At 35.7% G+C, this 17,279-nt stretch overlaps 1 protein-coding gene across 2 annotated transcripts in view; it reads right to left on the bottom strand.

Annotated features, from left to right (window-relative positions):
• Nucleotides 1-12,480: 12,480 nt before the first annotated feature.
• Nucleotides 12,481-17,279, bottom strand: part of CNOT6 (CCR4-NOT transcription complex subunit 6) — a 52,914-nt gene continuing 48,115 nt past the window's right edge. For both annotated transcript variants that reach the window (XM_007421927.3, XM_088133817.1), the window contains exon 12: nucleotides 12,481-16,399. In XM_007421927.3, the coding sequence (XP_007421989.1) occupies nucleotides 16,187-16,399 (213 nt within the window). In that variant the 3' untranslated portion in view covers nucleotides 12,481-16,186. The remainder of the gene's footprint in view (nucleotides 16,400-17,279) is intronic.

The raw sequence follows: 17,279 nt of genomic DNA, 5'->3' as shown, positions 1-17,279 counted from the left end.
TCTTGGTGGAAGCTCCTTTCTTACAGAACGACCTTCCTCCTGGCATGTGGTTGGCCTCAACCCTGCCTGGCCTTTAGTCTCTCTCCGGGCCTTTGGGTTGCAATGTGTTGAAGCCCTGATTGGATGATGGGGATATTGCTGTTTGGATTGCCATGTTATTGTTTCATTCATTCATTAATGTTTGTAGGTATCTGCATTCTGGATTTGTATTCTTTTCATTAGGTTTTGTTAATTTATTTATTTGTTTTTGTAAGCTGGCCAGTGTTGAGCTGGGCACCCATATACATTTTTAAAGAAAACAAACAAACAAATAGATGTGTGAAACGAAGCAGAGTAAGGGTGCAAAATAATAAGTTGCAGCTACTGTTCTCTGACAGTAGAATACTAGCCCACATGTGGAAAACAGCTCAAAATATTTCTCCTTCTTCAGGAGAAAGTAATAAGTGTTTTGTGTCTGATTCTGAATAAAAAGTAGTATTGAGGCAGTGAAAAATCATATTATGAGTCCATTACATCTGGATTTTGCTAGCACTGCTAGCTTTAAAAGGACCGTTGGGGTAATGTAATGTACACATAATGATTACAGACCCCTTTAATGAATGCAAAGAGATTCTCCAGAGTGACATTTGACTCTTCTTAGTTTAACAAACCCTCCTAGGATAAAAAAGGCATAAATAATTTCTTAGAAATAATCAAATCAAGATCTAGTCTGTTCACTTACTCTGCATACCATCACTTCCTTTTTTTAGTAAAGGGGAAAATCACATCAGCACAAACATAGGAAGATAGCGTTATGGTGGAAACAGGAGATGGCAGAGTCTTAAGAAGAGAGATTGAAGAAGCTGGAAAAGTGCAGTCTTGAGAATGGAACCCTTAACAAGCTAATCTCCCTGCATTTACTCTTAGTACATTTCCTTTTGAATAGGGGAGCCGTAATAGCATTCTTCCAGTGGTCACAGATGTAGTCTTTACACAGACATTAAACAACTTGCACTGACACTATATGATCCATATTTTAACATTTCTCCAATTACACTGTCTATACCTGCAGCCTTAGCATTTTTCAGCATTCTCACAGTATTGCTGGATTGTTTTTCATGTATGATAACATTTACAGCATTTGGTTCAATTCCACTCTTGGACATATTAGTAATATTCTCATGCAAATCTTTAATATCTTCCTTCCAGCATTCTTTCACTCTAGTTTCATCCCAAATCACATCATCACTTTTATTCTTAATTCCACCCACTCTACTGGAGGCTTCTTATTTAGCACTTTTCACCCACTTACAGAACACGTTTTTCCCATCAGAATTGCTCTATATTTTTTCTGTTCTTTTTAACCATTTCTTGCTTTCTTTGGCTACATTTTTTTGCAACTATCTTTTTCTCTATATGCACTATATTATATGATATCTTTCCCTCATCCTCACTTATTGCAATAACCAGTCTTTTCTAAGCATTTGTTTTGTTCCACATTCCACAAAGTATCCTTTTTCATATAGTATTTCTTATTAGTAACAGTAATCATCTGACATTATAATTTTTCAATCAACCAAATTCACCTCCACCAAACTAACAAAATTGTTTAAACTCTGGTGACAACATTGTCCACACCTCCAGCACCCATCAAAGCTTTCACATAATGTCATTGACATTGGATACCAGCTTTAGTCACACCCATGCCAGCTGTAGCATTCCCAACTAACTTTAAGGACAATCACAATTTTAGCACGTTTGGGCCAGTATGCTACAAGTACGAAGAAAACTCAGTTTACCCCAAGTGTATTCCCCCTATTTTATGCAAGCTAGGATCTTGGATCCAGAGTCCACCTTGTAAGTTAACGTATACTTCTCCACATCCTGCTGACTCAGAGATATATGTAAAGTATCTACATACACTCTGGCTACCAAGGCAGAAGTGACCTTTTGGAAACACTGGGGCTTGGTATATCTTCTCATTTAATTAAGATGGAAAAGAACAAATGGCTATAAAATTTTCCTTTATCATAAAACTGGGAAAAACTTGCAAGCACAGTGCCCTGAGACGATGAAGCCTAACAGATTTCAGATGGATTCCCACAGAGGTTTTTGGGCAAAAGAGGTTAAAATTCAAGTGAAGGAGATTCCTGGGGGCAGTTTTAATCAAAATAGCATATAAAATCATAGAGAGATTGCTAGGCCCATAACTTGTAAAATTTCAGAAAAGATTGATCCAGTTGTTGGGGAGTTAGGATGCATGAAAACATTCTAAAGTTTTATCTTTGCTTTCTTTTTGGTCGGCACCAAATGGGAAACTCCCCCAGCACCCCTGTCAAATCAGCTGTGATTCACAGTGAAATGGATGCTCTTGATAAATTCCCATCCACTACATACTCCCACTTCCCCTTTCCTTTTCCTGATATTTTCTTTTATAGAGAGTTTGAAGGGAAAACGATAATAGGACTTCAATTGTTCAATACCTTCCACCTCTTCTTAATAGACATGGCATCTGAGGCTTCAGATATTTCACCCTATGAAAGACTGTTTTACTTCAAAGAGGTGGAATAGCTCTGATGAAGTCCACTTTAGTGGTGAAATCAGCCTTTATCTGAGCAGATGCACTCCTTTATCCCTAACAGGTATGCAGTGTATCTCTGAACAATAGATATAATTCCCTTTGCAACTGAACAATTTACTGGAAACACAAACTTTATTCTGGGACAGCTAATAAACATTCCAGTCTTTCTGATGACACATTATAGGATATTCATTTTGACAAGGATTGCACATTTATTAGCTGAATGCTTTTAGAACATCTTCACTTAATTAAAAACACTAGATTTTCTCTCATATGCATGTACATGACAATTCTGCCACCTCGTGGTAATGTAGCATTTTGCACAAGGCTGTAAGTAATGTACACTTTGGTGAAAAAGTATTTGCCCCTTTCAGATTTTCTGAAGGTTTGCTTACCTTTATTTACATATCAGAACTTCATGTGAGATCTACTGACATACAGTATAAAAGGAGAATGAGTGGACAAATAACACCAAAGTTAGGTACTTGTTTGATTTATTTCATAAACAAAGTTGTTCAACATGCAAAGTTCCAGAGTGAAAAAATAATTGCCCCTCACCCCATTAATCAATCCAATCCAATTAAAGGGATAACTAGAGCCAGGTATGTGAATAGCTCTTTAAACAATCAAGGCTGATTTAGATCAGCTCTCCCCTACCTGAAACTGATAAACTTTTGCTTCCGTCATCATGGTGAAATTCTCACCTCACAGATTCTAGAGACATGTCATGCCCTACTCAAAATAAATTTTTGAAGACCTCCATAAAAAGTAATTGATGCTTACCTTTTGGAAAAGATTACAAAGCTATGTGTCTCCACCAATCCACAATCAAAGACATAATCTTGAAATGGAGGAGATTTGGGATAGTAGTGAATCTTCTCAAGATTAGCTGTCTTATTGCTCTTCTGGGGGAGGCATGGCGAACTGAAGACGTCTCCGGAAAAGCGGAGCTGACGACTGTGGCAAAGACCAAAGAACTGATGAATAGACAAGTTCTTTGGACCTCTCCAGATAAGAAGAGGACAGGAGATCACCCACATGCGCTCCGGACGGCTGCTCCTCATGAGGAGACTGCAGGACAGCAGTCTTCCACAGGTTTGAGTGCCAGGAGATGAAGGGATTAGTCATCTTGCTTGCAACTGTGGTGCAACCTTTTAAAGGACATTAAGTTCGCAAGCCTCACTTTCTAATCACTTTCGGAAATTGCCTATTAATCATCTTAAAGCTATTAGAAACCTTCAGAACGACAAGTTTGAAAAGTCACTGGATGAGTTTAGCTTCAATTCTGAAAAGAAAAATTAATTACAAGCTTAAGAACTTAAAGAATTTGAAATAAACAGCATAAAGCTAAGTACAATTTTGATCTAAGAAAGTTACAAATGGATTAAGGGTCCAGTTAAATTTGGAATATTGATTTTTACTATAAGATTTTGCAATTAACTATAAAAAATAAATAGCTTCTCATGAGAACCATAGTTATTTTGGCTATATTGGCTCATTACAAAGATAAGCAATTTTATGATTTTAGAAACTGGGCACAGAGGCGACTAAAGATTCTAAGCAGGAGGAAAAAAAAATACAAGCCAGCTTTTGGTGTCAGTTAATTGGGACTTACAAAATGACACAAAGCGTCATAACATTGGAAATATTAAAGGAGATCTTTGAAGAATGGAGCTAGAAATTAGTAGCTGCAATATCAACAGTGTCAGTAATGATGTCTGATTCTATGGATTGATTATGTCCAAAAGATATCAATGAGGGAATGACAGATGTGGAGCAAATTTTGTCTGAAAAGGCAGAGAAAGTACCAAAAGTGGAACTACAAATGACAGGCCAAGAGAATGATTTGGAAAAGGACTCTTTACTGGATATACAAAAGAAACTGGCTGAGGTTTTAAAAATTAAAGGGGAAATACAAATGACAAACCAAGAAAATGACCTGGAAAATGTTTTCTCATTGGATCTAGAAAAGAAGCTTGTTAAACCCTTGAAGAAGATTGTGTGATGGGATAAAGAAGAATTGAAGAGAAATCAAATTCTATGATAATATTTGATTGAATTAAATATTGAGACTGTTAGAAGTAAAAGGAAGGAATATAACATTTATTTGATCAAAGTTAAAATAAGACACTTATTTGCAAAGTTATGGCAACCCTTTACAAACTTTTTGCAAACATCAGGATTGCAAAGTTGTTTTATGGATTTGCTTATAGATAAGGGATGGGATATGGGATTAAGAGACATCTGTTTGTAACCTTATAGGAGGTGAAGAGTTACTAAATTTGCCTATACTTGTAATGAAGGTTGGAAGTCACTTCATTTCTTTTCTTTTTCTTTATCATATTCTTTCTTTTCTCTTTTTTTCTTTCTTTTTCTTTTTTCTTGCACTTTTTATTCTTTCTTACTATTTTTTTTCTTTCTTTAAATTTAGTTTGTATTAGTTTTTATTATTGTAATCAAAATCCTTAATAAAAAAATATATACCAAAAAAAAAAAAGATTAGCTGTTTTGTCAAAATCATTCCAGAGTAAAATTATCCAGGAAGACACAAAGAATCCAGAACAATATCTAGAGATTTGCAGGCCTCTCTTGACTTGGCTGAAGTCAGGGTTCATGACTCTAGCATAAAAAGAAAGGCTAAAAATGAGATACATTGAAAATATGGAGGAGGAAACCATGTCATATGAAGAACAGTGGTGTATCTTTCAGCGTTGCCAAAAATCACCTGCATGATCCTCCAGATTTTTGCAGGAATGTTCCATGAACAAATGAGTCAAATGTGAAACTTTTCAGGCTTCATGGATGTCACTACATCTGGTGAAAACCAAACACTGCATTTCATCATAAGAATTGCATACCAACCGTCATGCATGGAGGTGGTAATATTGTGGTTTGGGGGTGCTTTGCTGCCTCAGAGCTTGGATAACTTGTCATCTCTGAAGGAAGCACACATTTTCATTTGGATCAGAGAATTTTACAGAAGAATATCAAACCACTTATCTGCTGGCTGAAGCAGAAGTGGGAATGGGTTATGCAGCAAAACAAAATGAGTTATGCAGGAAAATGACTCCAAACATCCAAGGAAATCTATCAAACAACAGATGAAGAAGAACAGATTCAATGCTTTGGAACAGCTAAGTCAAAGTCCAGAGGTAAACCCTATAGAAACATTGTGGCAAGATCTAAATGAAGCTGTTCATGCTAGAAAACTCTCAAATGCTACTGTTGAAATGGTTCATTGCAGAAGAATGGGCTAAAATTTCTACACAGTAAGGAATGTACACTTTACACTTTACTCACCAACTAAAGCAAGTATGTTGTAGTTACTGCAACTAAAGATGGTGCAACTAGTCACTAAATCTAAGGGGGCAACTACTTTTTCACACTGGGACATTGCGTTGTTTATGAAAGAAATGAATCTAACACCAAACTTTGATATTATTTGTTCACCCAAATCTCTCTATAGATCAGTAGGACCCACACAAAACTGTATGCAATAGCAAAGATAATAATGCACAATTCAGAACATCCAAAGGGACACATACTTTTTCGCAGAACCATCAATCAATCTGCATTGAATCTCAATTGCATATTGTAGCACAAAATTGGTCTTTAACCATGGGCAAATAAAGGGAAGACGTATCTAAATTTCTGAGTAAAAACAGTGAACACTTCTTGAGCACCGTAGCTAAAGGTCTTTAGTGCATGCACAGTCAACAACCATGGTGAGTTGTAGTATTGACCAAAAAGGCCTGCAATTCATTGAGACATTATAGAAACCATACATTTTTTAACTAATTATTTAACTTCATTTGAATGACACAACAAAATATAATACTGAATCCTATGTTTTCAAGCTTAATAAGATGTTTTTATGCTCACAAGCTTCCTTCTTATTAGTTTTGGTTTGCATGTTATATGAAGACCAAACTCCCTTTGAATATGATTTTTAGAAAACATGCAAAAACATAAAAGATGAATAAGCTGAATTTGATTTCACACAGACAAAGCTGTGGCTTAAGATATTGATATCTAAGCTAATGATGTCACAAGCAATTTCCTTAACTCCATATACAATATTTTGTTCTCCATGTGTAGAGAGCTTCTAAAACATTTCCAGTTATCAATTTTGGATTGGTAATTAATAAACTGTACTTGGTGCTTATGAAATTGAGTTTCAGGAAGATTAAGAGTTTGGTGAAATTGTTTCTAGCGCAGATGGCTGTATAAGTGATAGCACTACCACAGTTGCATCAAAAACTGAACTATGAAGGTTAGCCCCCTTGTTTTTATAGCAAGATTACAAAAAATTGAATATGAAAAGAGAGAGAGAGAGAGAGAGAGAGAGAGAGAGAGAGAAACAATGAAAGAAAACAAAATACTAAAGGCAACTAATAAATGACAAAAAAAAAACCCTAAAAAACAAAAAATCCATGAGGGTTTTTTTTAACACAGTAGAGGATTAACCAAGGTTGGAAAGTATTTGCTAATCTTATATCCTTACTAGGTACTTTAATCTGCATTCATCAGTGACTTTAAAAAGTAGAAATAAAATGTTAATATTCTGTTATGTGTCTGCTGATAAATTATAAAGGACTTAACACTTCTTGATTTCCTTGACCTGAAAATGTATGGGGTTTTGCTAACTATTTTAAATATTTAGGCTCCTTTTTTAGACCAAGCTTGGATAAGTAAGAATGATATGTTTATAAAATTGCTGGTGAGTTGATCTGATAGTTCTGACACAAACCTCAAAAGCATGATATTCCAAATTGAAGAAAATACACATATCCTTGAAATACCAATTATTTTTCACAGACTATTTCACTGCTGGTGTGGGTCTTCTGGGCTGTGCCGGCCGTGAAAGCCTTCGACAATACATATTTCACTGCTGTTCTAGAGATACTTAATGTGGTAAAAGCTGGCCCAATTATTAATTAGGAAGTGAAGCAGTCTCTTTATTGTTGTTATTATTAGTAGTAATATTTAAAATAAAGGCAGCCTCTAATTTGCTAATTTTACAATGGGAGAAAATTAGTTGAAATTTAAAACTGGAGTCAACTTCAAACATTATAATGAGTAAACCGGGAAACGGGTACTGTAGAAATCCTAAATTACATTGCCGATGAGGCAAACTTCAAGAATTTATTAAGATGTTCAGGACCTGTATGAAAATGTCCTATAGAAAAACTCTCTTTAATTTGTGAACTGAACTCTGTCACTAATAGCTTTGTTCTATAATAATAAAACTGATGAAAACCTATTCCATTCCATCAGGAATTGAACATCTTATGTGTAGCATACAAAGCATTTTCTGTGTAACTGAAGTTGGCCCCAAGTCTAATTTGTTCATGAGTTAGATGTGGTGGGATTGTTTTGATTTTTAAATGAAGTATTGTATTCCTAAGAACAGACAATAACCTTTGCGTTGCCACTTATAAGGTGTTCTGGAATAATATGAAATCCAAGATATCAAAAGTCATAATATAAACATTCTAAGGATATATATCCAAGCAAACCTGAAATGCTCAAACCTACAAATTTCAAACCAAGATTTAAGTGCTTAACTTTGGCAATATTATGCCTGCCTTTAATATTTTATTACTGTAATAAATGTAAGATAAGTGCTTCTTATTAATTTATCCACAGTCATGGAGTCTTCAGGTGATTGTCTTGCTGTTTCTAATATCTACCTCAAAACATTTTTAATTTCATGGGTTCAAATATAAAAAGCAAAAGCAAGATATAAATTTGGGGAATGTTATTGAGAGAGTGGTGGCAGATCAACAATGCAACACTAGAAGAGGCAGATTAACTGGACCTTTTCAAGTCAGGGTTCAGGCCCAGGTATGAAATGGCTTTGGTCATTGTCCTGGATGACCTTTGTCAGGACCTGGATAGGGATTGCACACCTTTCTGGGTACTTTAACCATAAGATCTTACTGGATCACCTATGAGGATTAGAGATTGGATAGACTGTCTTACAGTGATTCCCCTTCTTTCTCAGTGGATGGTTCCAGCCTATTGTGATGTGGGATGAGAGATAGGCCTGATGGCCCATGACTTCCTGGATGCCATCGGGTATAGTCTTCAGTCCTCTTTTTAACATCTATGTGAGACTGCTGGGAGAGGTCTTCTCACAGTTTGAGGTGTGGTGTCATCAATACTCACCCAATTGATTTGATTGCGCAGTTGATAATCAATTTTATAAAATCATTCCAGATTGTAAGGGACATGCTTTTGATGTCTTATCCCGTTGCTTGGAGGCTATAATCTAGATGGGAGAGAACAGCCTGAAGTTGAACCCAAGCAAGGTGGAGTTGTTTGTATATCAGGACTCTCCACTGATACAGCATTATCCTTGGACAAGCAAATGCTACCTGTGATGAGCAGGTTCATGATTAGGGTCCATAGCTCCTGCTTGGACAGCAGGTGGAAAATGTGGCTAAAGGAGCTTTCACCCAGCTTTGACTGGTGCATCAATTGTCACTTTAGCTGATGCAGGAAGATTTGATTACAGTAACTCATACCTCATTAGCACCTTGATAAACCACTGCAATGAATTTTACACAGTACTGCCTTTAAAGACTACTTGGAAATTACAACTGGTCCAGAATGCAACGGCCCATGTGTTAATGGGCTCCCAATGGTCAGAGCATGTAACACTGATGCTGCAGACCCTGCACTGGTTACCAATTCCATTTCCAGTATAATTAAAAGTGCTGGTTTTGACCTATAAAGGCTTTTATGACTTGGCATTTGGGTAACTGCAGGGGTAACTTCTTGTATCACCAGATACAAGGCTGGCTGGGGAATTCTGGGAGTTGAAGTCCACCCATCTGAAAGCTGCCAAGGTTGAGAAACACTGTATTAGAGCATTGAGGGAAAAATTACTTGTGGTGCCACACTTGTGGGTGGTGAGGGGAGCTGAAGCTAGAATGCACTGCTTCTCAGGGACAGGGCTTTGGAACGGTCTTCCCACAGAGATCAGATTAGACCCCTCCTCCACAGTCTTCAGAAGGTTGTTAAAAACTTACTTTTTGAGTGATGCTCACCTACTGTACCATCTTTTACTTTCCATTTTTATGCTACATATAGATATTAAATTTATGACTTTATTGGTTTATTTTTTTTAACCAGATGATTTTTTTTTTACTTATCTTGTAAACTGCCATTTAAGATTGAATTTGTTTTGCATAATTGTTACAAATTTTCCCATCACAGACTAGTTCTCCTAGCCACACAGAGTTTTTATTCTGCTTTAAAAGACTTGACCTGAAGTAGCAATGACAAGTGGAATATTTTGAAGAAGAAAGAGCAGTTACTCTGCAGGAGATATTTAGAGCACCTTTCTCTCATGGGAGATATATAAGAGAGATGGATACATTTTTCCATTTGTCAGAAAAACAAGCTAGGTAATATTTTCCCCTTTATGTTGAACTTTTAAAATGCAGTACGCTTATGTATTCTGGAAGTCATATGAATTCCAGGCCTTGTTTTAAAAGCATTTTTCAATATATTCACACAGATTCAATAAATATTTTTAAAGTATTTTTAATGTGATTTAGATCACTAGCTTTCAGCCTTTTGTATCTCTGTCTCAGCTACTCTTAAGGTCCCTAGAACGTGGATCCTGCTATTACAGAAATGCCTCCCCCCCCTTTTTTTTCTTGAAAGGGACAAGCACATATTTATAAGCATGCTGTTATGCTATTTATCATTCACAGTAAGTTTTTAGGCTCCTTAATGTTTCATTGACTTACCCTGTGTCTCGCTGCAATGGAGTGTACACTTAGACACATCTGCACTGAGGTGTAGCAGATTGGCCCTTCTGGCTCCCACAAGGAAAGTCCTAACCCCTTCCCCCACAATCTCTGCTGTTGGAGCCACCACAATTTCGAGGTGTCGCTACCGCTTTCATGCAGGTGCAAATTTTCCACACTCTGGGAGTGGAAAATCCTCCTTATTATTTCTTTCATTCTCTTCAGTAGTACAAGGTGTCTTAGCCTTCTCCCTTGGCAGAAGGAATATCAGGATAATGAGATGTTTTATGATTTATTATGTATTAACAGTTAAGAAACCAGTTTAGAATTAAAAAGATGAAAAGGAAAAAGGTAATAAGGATTCCTGTCAACAGCAAGACTGTATACACACATAGGTAGAATAAAATAGCAAGTACAGGTAGTCCCCAGGTTAAGAACATCTTGTTTACAGACAACCCATAGGTAAGAATGGAGCCTATTGTAGCAAAATTCGAGTTAAATACACAATGGTTTGAGTTCATTACACAATGCTACTTATACAGTATTATACATAAGACTGTTCTGGCTTAATACAAATTCAACTTAAGGACAGACCTTGGGAACAGAACTCGTTCTTAAACTGGGAACTACCTGTACACAAAGAACAGTTCAGATCAATCTATAATATACATCACTAGAAGAATCATAATTGCATCTAGTTCCATATTTCCCCAGAGGATAAATTTCTTCTGATTCTGATTGGTTCTCCCCTGAGAGGAGCAAGCCAGGAGACTTCCCTCTTCCCCTGATGGAAAATATAGAACAAAGGTCCAATAGGGCCTGTTTCCCATCTTCCAAAGTTAATCTGAGAAGACCTTTCTTGCTCCAGTTTGAGTTTCTTGGGTTTTGCTGGACTCCACCCACTATCTACATTGTAAGTTTACTTTTGATTAAATCTTTTGTATTTGAACCTCTAAGAGTATTTTCTTCTCCTTCACTACATCATCTAGAGTTACATCCACTATGGCTTCAGAATCACTGCTTTAAATCTTCCTAGCAATGTAAATGAAATGAAATTGCTTTAAGGTCTTTGACCTGCATTACAAATAAGAGAAAGGAAATGGATTGCCATAGCAAACCCATTACCAAGGAATTATCAACACATCTAAATTAAAGTTTTACACAGCTGTATGTCTCAGTAAAGGTATCTGGCAACTTAGAATGTGAGTGAAAAGTTAACACGATTTAAAAATAATGAACATAAAATTTATTTTTATGACCCCCAACATGCAAAACACGTCTTGGGATATCATATATGGGAGACCATAAGATGTGGGCAAGAGTTTTATCTCCCTGGAGCCACAAGCGCAGTCTCATGAAATCTACCCAACAATAGTGAGGAAAGAAAAGCACTAAAACTGGCTCTAGAAAAAGGCCATCTATATTTACTCAGGGTTAGATGTGCAAATACCCCACAATAAAGGGCTTGCGACAGTCTAACATTTGGCTAGAAAATTCAGGAATGGTGGTGAGATCATTCTGATGATCAATAGCCCTGCTTCACCATTGACTATATTCAGGAGAAAGGCTGAGACTACATAATTCTTCCATACAAGTTTGATAGCAACAAGACTGATAGCTGTCTGTCAACAGCAGAGGTAACAATCCTGTAGGATCAAACATGATCCAAACCATAAAGTTCTCAGCAAAGTAAATTCTAGATCTTCTAAGTTCCTCACCACTGTAAAACTTAACTTCAAAGAAACTTGTGCCTCAGACTGAATGACAGTTCTGAGAATGTCTCACTCTTCCTATTCTTGAAAGATATATGCCATTCAATTTGTAGTCTAATAATTATGTCAACGTTCATACCCATTTTATCAGTTGTACAGTTCCATTTTATTTACCATACAACTTCAAAAAATAAATGGCAAAAATGAAAGGGAAGAAGCAAACAAAATGGAAAGGCCGTTTCTTTCAGATAGAAATCCAATGATTCAAAGTATACCAACTTGCATTTTCAGTCTCAATTGCTCTTGCTGGTTAAATTGAATTATGGCCTGTCAGGCAGAGGCCTTCCTTAAGACAAACGTTTACCCTTACTGTAAAAACAACCCAACAGTCTAATAAAATTGGATATATTCATACAAAGATGAAATATGAAAATTAGACTTCAAGGAGATTTGAAACAGATATTGAATTTATTGGTCAGCTATGAGTAGGAAAATACATTGGTAAAGAAAAAAAGACAACCCTGTATATAAATATAATACTAGCTAGTTAAAATTTGACCAAGAAGAAAGTTCCACTGAAGAGAACAGTAAAAGCCCTTGTTTACCATCAGACCATATTCAATTTCCCATTTATCATATTGAAGAGCTGCCTATAGACAAATGCAACATTCTTTGAGCTTAGTGCAGATGATGTGCTGGTTTTTTTTTTTTGTTACACATATGGTAAACAAGAGTTAGTCCAGTGCATTACACGTTATACAGAAGTACTGTGAATAGAGACTATCTAAAATTTAGACACTACTTAAACATACCAAGATACCTACATTTTAAAGAAGCTTACACAACTGAAAAGTATAGCAGGAGTTAACATATACTAAAATACTGTGTCAGGCTGGATGGGAAAATAAAACAGATTCACTACTTAAGCAGTAAATTTGACTTGGAAATTTGCAGTGATTATCTCTGTTGAAAAATGGTAGTGCAATTATTTTGTCTTTGAGTTCTTTGTCCTATGGATGAAGTGAGAACTTGACATCTGAACCTACTATTCTATATTTAAGCCACAGCAAAATTCATATAATTTTATCAGAGATTTACATAAGTGGGTGCAAGTCTGCATTTTGAATGGTTAGTTTTACAATGGAGACTTGTATGTTTTAAACCCACAAATAAACAGGGACAAAATAATTACACACATATCCTAGATATTTTTCTCGGTGATCTTAACATTTCAGAATCCCTAACATTTTATGTTTTCCATTTAAGTTCCATAACAACTGAATGTATGCACATTTCAGAATCAAATAGAAATATGTAGTTCTTTTCTTAAACTAGGGGACAGGGAGAGGACACCTCATGCCCAGCAATGCTCTATGCTTTTGACTTAATATATGTGATTACATTAATAAGAAATACTGAACATATATTATGGCAACATCCAAAGCCACCTTAAGTAAATAAAGTGTTAAAGTTACTGAAAATTAGCATTTTGTGAAGACATAGTTTATTGCATTTATTTATTAAATGTCTAAATTTGTTTGATGCAGAAAATTATTTAAAAATAGTATTACACTCGGTGCAATTAACATATCATTCAGCAAAGTTGCAGAATATTTCCTCAAAGTGAGCTTCAATTCATTGCTGCAGGATCTGACCAAAGGTCCACTGATGCCAAAGGGGCTCTATTGTTTCTTTTGAGATCTCATTCTTCATCTTCTTATCCAAACATAGAAAATTAAATTGAGCAGCTCAGAGACTGCAATATGTCCAGGCAAGAATAGAAGAGCACCTGAATAGGCTTGTAAGCATTGAATATGCTACCACAAATTCATACAGATATGTATTTAAGACTGAACAACTAAAGGTGAAAATGGATTTGTAAAGCTTAAACCTTTAAGATTTACCAAGTGCACTCAAGCTCCAACTTAAATGGAAAAAAATTAACTCCTTCCAAGAAATATAAAATGTATAAGTGCTTCCCTTCTATAAAGCTTTCTGGACATACTACTAAATAATCCAGATGATCAGGAAACAAAAGAGTTGCAAAATATGACAAGCTAAATTGGTTCCACTGCCATAGAAAATTGTCATGACATACATTACCAACACATTGTTAAGGAAAGATGAGTAAAACACCTTTTATTCACACTTTTACAAAATAACCCCAACCAAAAAAAGAAAGGAAAAAAAAAAGAACAAAAAACCAACACTACTCATTGAATCTACTACATCAATTGTTACCAGCATTCCAATGTACTGATTATAAACTGACATGTTTGGTGTTTGAATAACTAAAAAAACAAACACACACACACACACATAACAACAACAAAAGAAAAAATCAGGTCCTAGACAAGGATTCAAGATCTACCCTTTTTCTACTGAAAAAAATGTTTTAAAATGTTTTAAACATGAATTAATTGCAAATTTATTGTTCTCTTCAAAACAAAATGGTTAAGCACTTCTAAGTGCAGATAATTTCCTCTTTATAAAATATTCAATTATTAAGATCCATTTTTATTTTTTTTTAAGTCATTATTTTCAGAATCTCAATACAAGAGCGAGCTTTTATTTCTCTGCCTGCAGTTGAAACAAAAGCAGTTTGACCAAGTTCTTTCTTTATATAAGGTAATATTGAAGGTATGCCTGCTAAGGATTCAATAAAATTCCCCTTTAGAACAGATTGTGTGTGTGTGTGTGTGTGCAGTTACAATCACACACACGGCTTTCAAAGACTAATGGCACTATGTGGGTACACAATTTTATTTTTGTTGACACTTTACAGAAAAGGACTTGGTCACTTTAATGATTGATCTGAAATGTTGTCTAGGGAACCTGTACTGAAAATGCATTTCTAATTACACTGCTTCATAAAATAGAAGACGGTACACTTAATCTTCAAGGAATGGCGACTGAGGAATACAGTTAAATTGAAAAAGAATTCACATGATGGTGTTTTGTGGGGGAATGAGGATAGGAAAGAAACAGAGCATTATGCAATGACACTGAAAGAAGCAGTGCAGGAGTATCAGAAGCTTAGAATTTGTGTACCCACCATCTGAGCATGTTCAAAAAAGTGATATTCCAACGCTTCACAAAAGGAAAAAAAATAGATGCCACAGCTTATACAAAAGTATCTTCATAAAATTTTCACAAAATGTTAACATTATTTTTAAAAATAAAAGAGGATGCACAGGTTCCCTCTGCATGCACAGGCAGTGCTAATTGAGAACAAAATCAAGCAGGCACAGTGGAGATAGGAAAACTGGTGACTCAACTAAAGGGCTGTACACAATGTTCTGCCGACCGAAAGATGCTAGAGTGATCATACTGATAAGGGCTATCCATCCACAACAGCCTAATCAGACACTGCTTAGCTTATCTGTTCCAAAAACAAGTGAAAGTTGCCACTTTAGGGTAAAAGAAAGAAAGAAATGGATGCATGTTAGCTATGAATTTACCAAATTCAGATTTAAAAGCAGTGTTCTCAATTTAAAAAAAATGAAGTAGTACATATGGGCTAAAAGCCCTAACAGTGCAAATCATTAGCAGAGAAAATCTGGTGCAACTTCTTTTACAAGCTGGCCTTTATAACACATGAAACAGATAAAAATTTAGCCTTAGTTTACAATACAATCATTTTCCAAATCTGATTTTTTTAAAGTACAAAATCTCATAAATCAGGTTTTCTGTTGTTCATATACAATCAATAAAGGCTAAATTCAAATTCTATATTTTACAAACAAACAAGTCTGAAAAAGAACGGAGTGAAGTATGGAAGAATGGTCTTTTGATTTTTAACTACTGGCCTCAAAAAGTAGTGCTACAGATATCTGTGCAAAAGAGAATTTATTATAGCAATTCCCTATTTTCAAGGCATGAAATATTACATTGGATAAAACAAACAGATTACTTGTAACAAATCTAAGAAAGGTGCCAATGCACCAATTCCTGTCTAACAGTATATAAAGCATGTTGGGCTCAGAATTGTGTGTCTGATAGCACCTGGCTTTTACTATTTCTTTATCAAATTATTAGATTTAAAATTAAGATCATTAAGAAAGATCCCTGTTGGCCATACCTCACTCCTCTATATTCAGATTTTACAATTTTACAAATTACATTGAGGTTGTCCTCTAAAATGTACTTGACTACCTCCTGCTAGGCAGATGGATTCCATTTACCGGGGGCAGGAAAGGCAGCACCAGCTCCAGTTGTGCAAAAAGTGAGAAGTGGTCAGAAGGAATGAGCGGGTGCGGACAGCCACTTATATTGTTCTCTATTAGCCAATGATGATCCAAAGGTCCTAAGATGCCAAGAATATTCAGCTGAGGTTTAGAATAGAAGATGTAATCAATAATACCCTAAAAACAGAAAGAAAGGGGAAAGGAATCGCATAAATATCTTTACAATAATAAGCTATAGGTTTGTATGAACACATTAGTTTAATGTTAAAACATCTACTGCTGTATTTTTAGATGACCAACCAATGTAGACTTCTCAGACATAGAAAAATGCCTACTCCAATATACATTTTCCTACAATTTGAAATCAGATGTGGAATTCCTGCTTTAGTTTCCACTGCTTGTACAAAGCAAGTTGTCACTCCAATCCCGCCTGCCTATAACATTTAATTTACAGCTCTCTTTATTAACAGATGAGGTATGCAATAAATCAGATCACCTAACTATGGAATAAGGGAGATGGGGTTAAATGTTGTTACAGGAAGCCACTATCATCCAACTACATTCAGTAAAAATTGTTTAAATGCCTGGAGTCAGGAGACATGGAGGATGGTTTTTCCCATAATTTCTTAGCTACGTGCTGTAGCATATGCAGCATCAGAATGGCTACCACTGCATGTATGTTTCTGTGCGAATGGGCTGAAATACAGGACCTTGAATGGGGACATTTTAAAATGATCTGTTGTCTTACATTCGTGATGCTAAGAAATGGTTCCCAGTCACAACATCAGGAGATGAATTTTATTAATTACCTTCTGATCAAAGAACAGATCCACAGTGAGAGAAAGAACTGATGCTTGCAGGAAAACAAAATCAGGTTTATGGCAAGTGCTGAAAATACCATAAAACGTGGTGTGATATTTTGGTGTGGAGAGAAGAAAATAGGCTATAGTTGCCATAGATATTACTGAAGCCACATAAGATGTTACAGAATGAAAAACTTGGAAGTAAAGATGCCCACTGAGAAGTTATTAAATTCAATTGTGAAACTAGTGCTTGG

The sequence above is a fragment of the Python bivittatus genome, unplaced genomic scaffold (genome assembly GCF_059951505.1).
Source record: "Python bivittatus isolate LINGU-HERP-01145 unplaced genomic scaffold, Pbiv_v1 ctg000080_np1212, whole genome shotgun sequence".
NCBI classification, from domain to species: domain Eukaryota; kingdom Metazoa; phylum Chordata; class Lepidosauria; order Squamata; family Pythonidae; genus Python; species Python bivittatus.
This window is presented reverse-complemented; position numbering and strand designations above follow the sequence as displayed.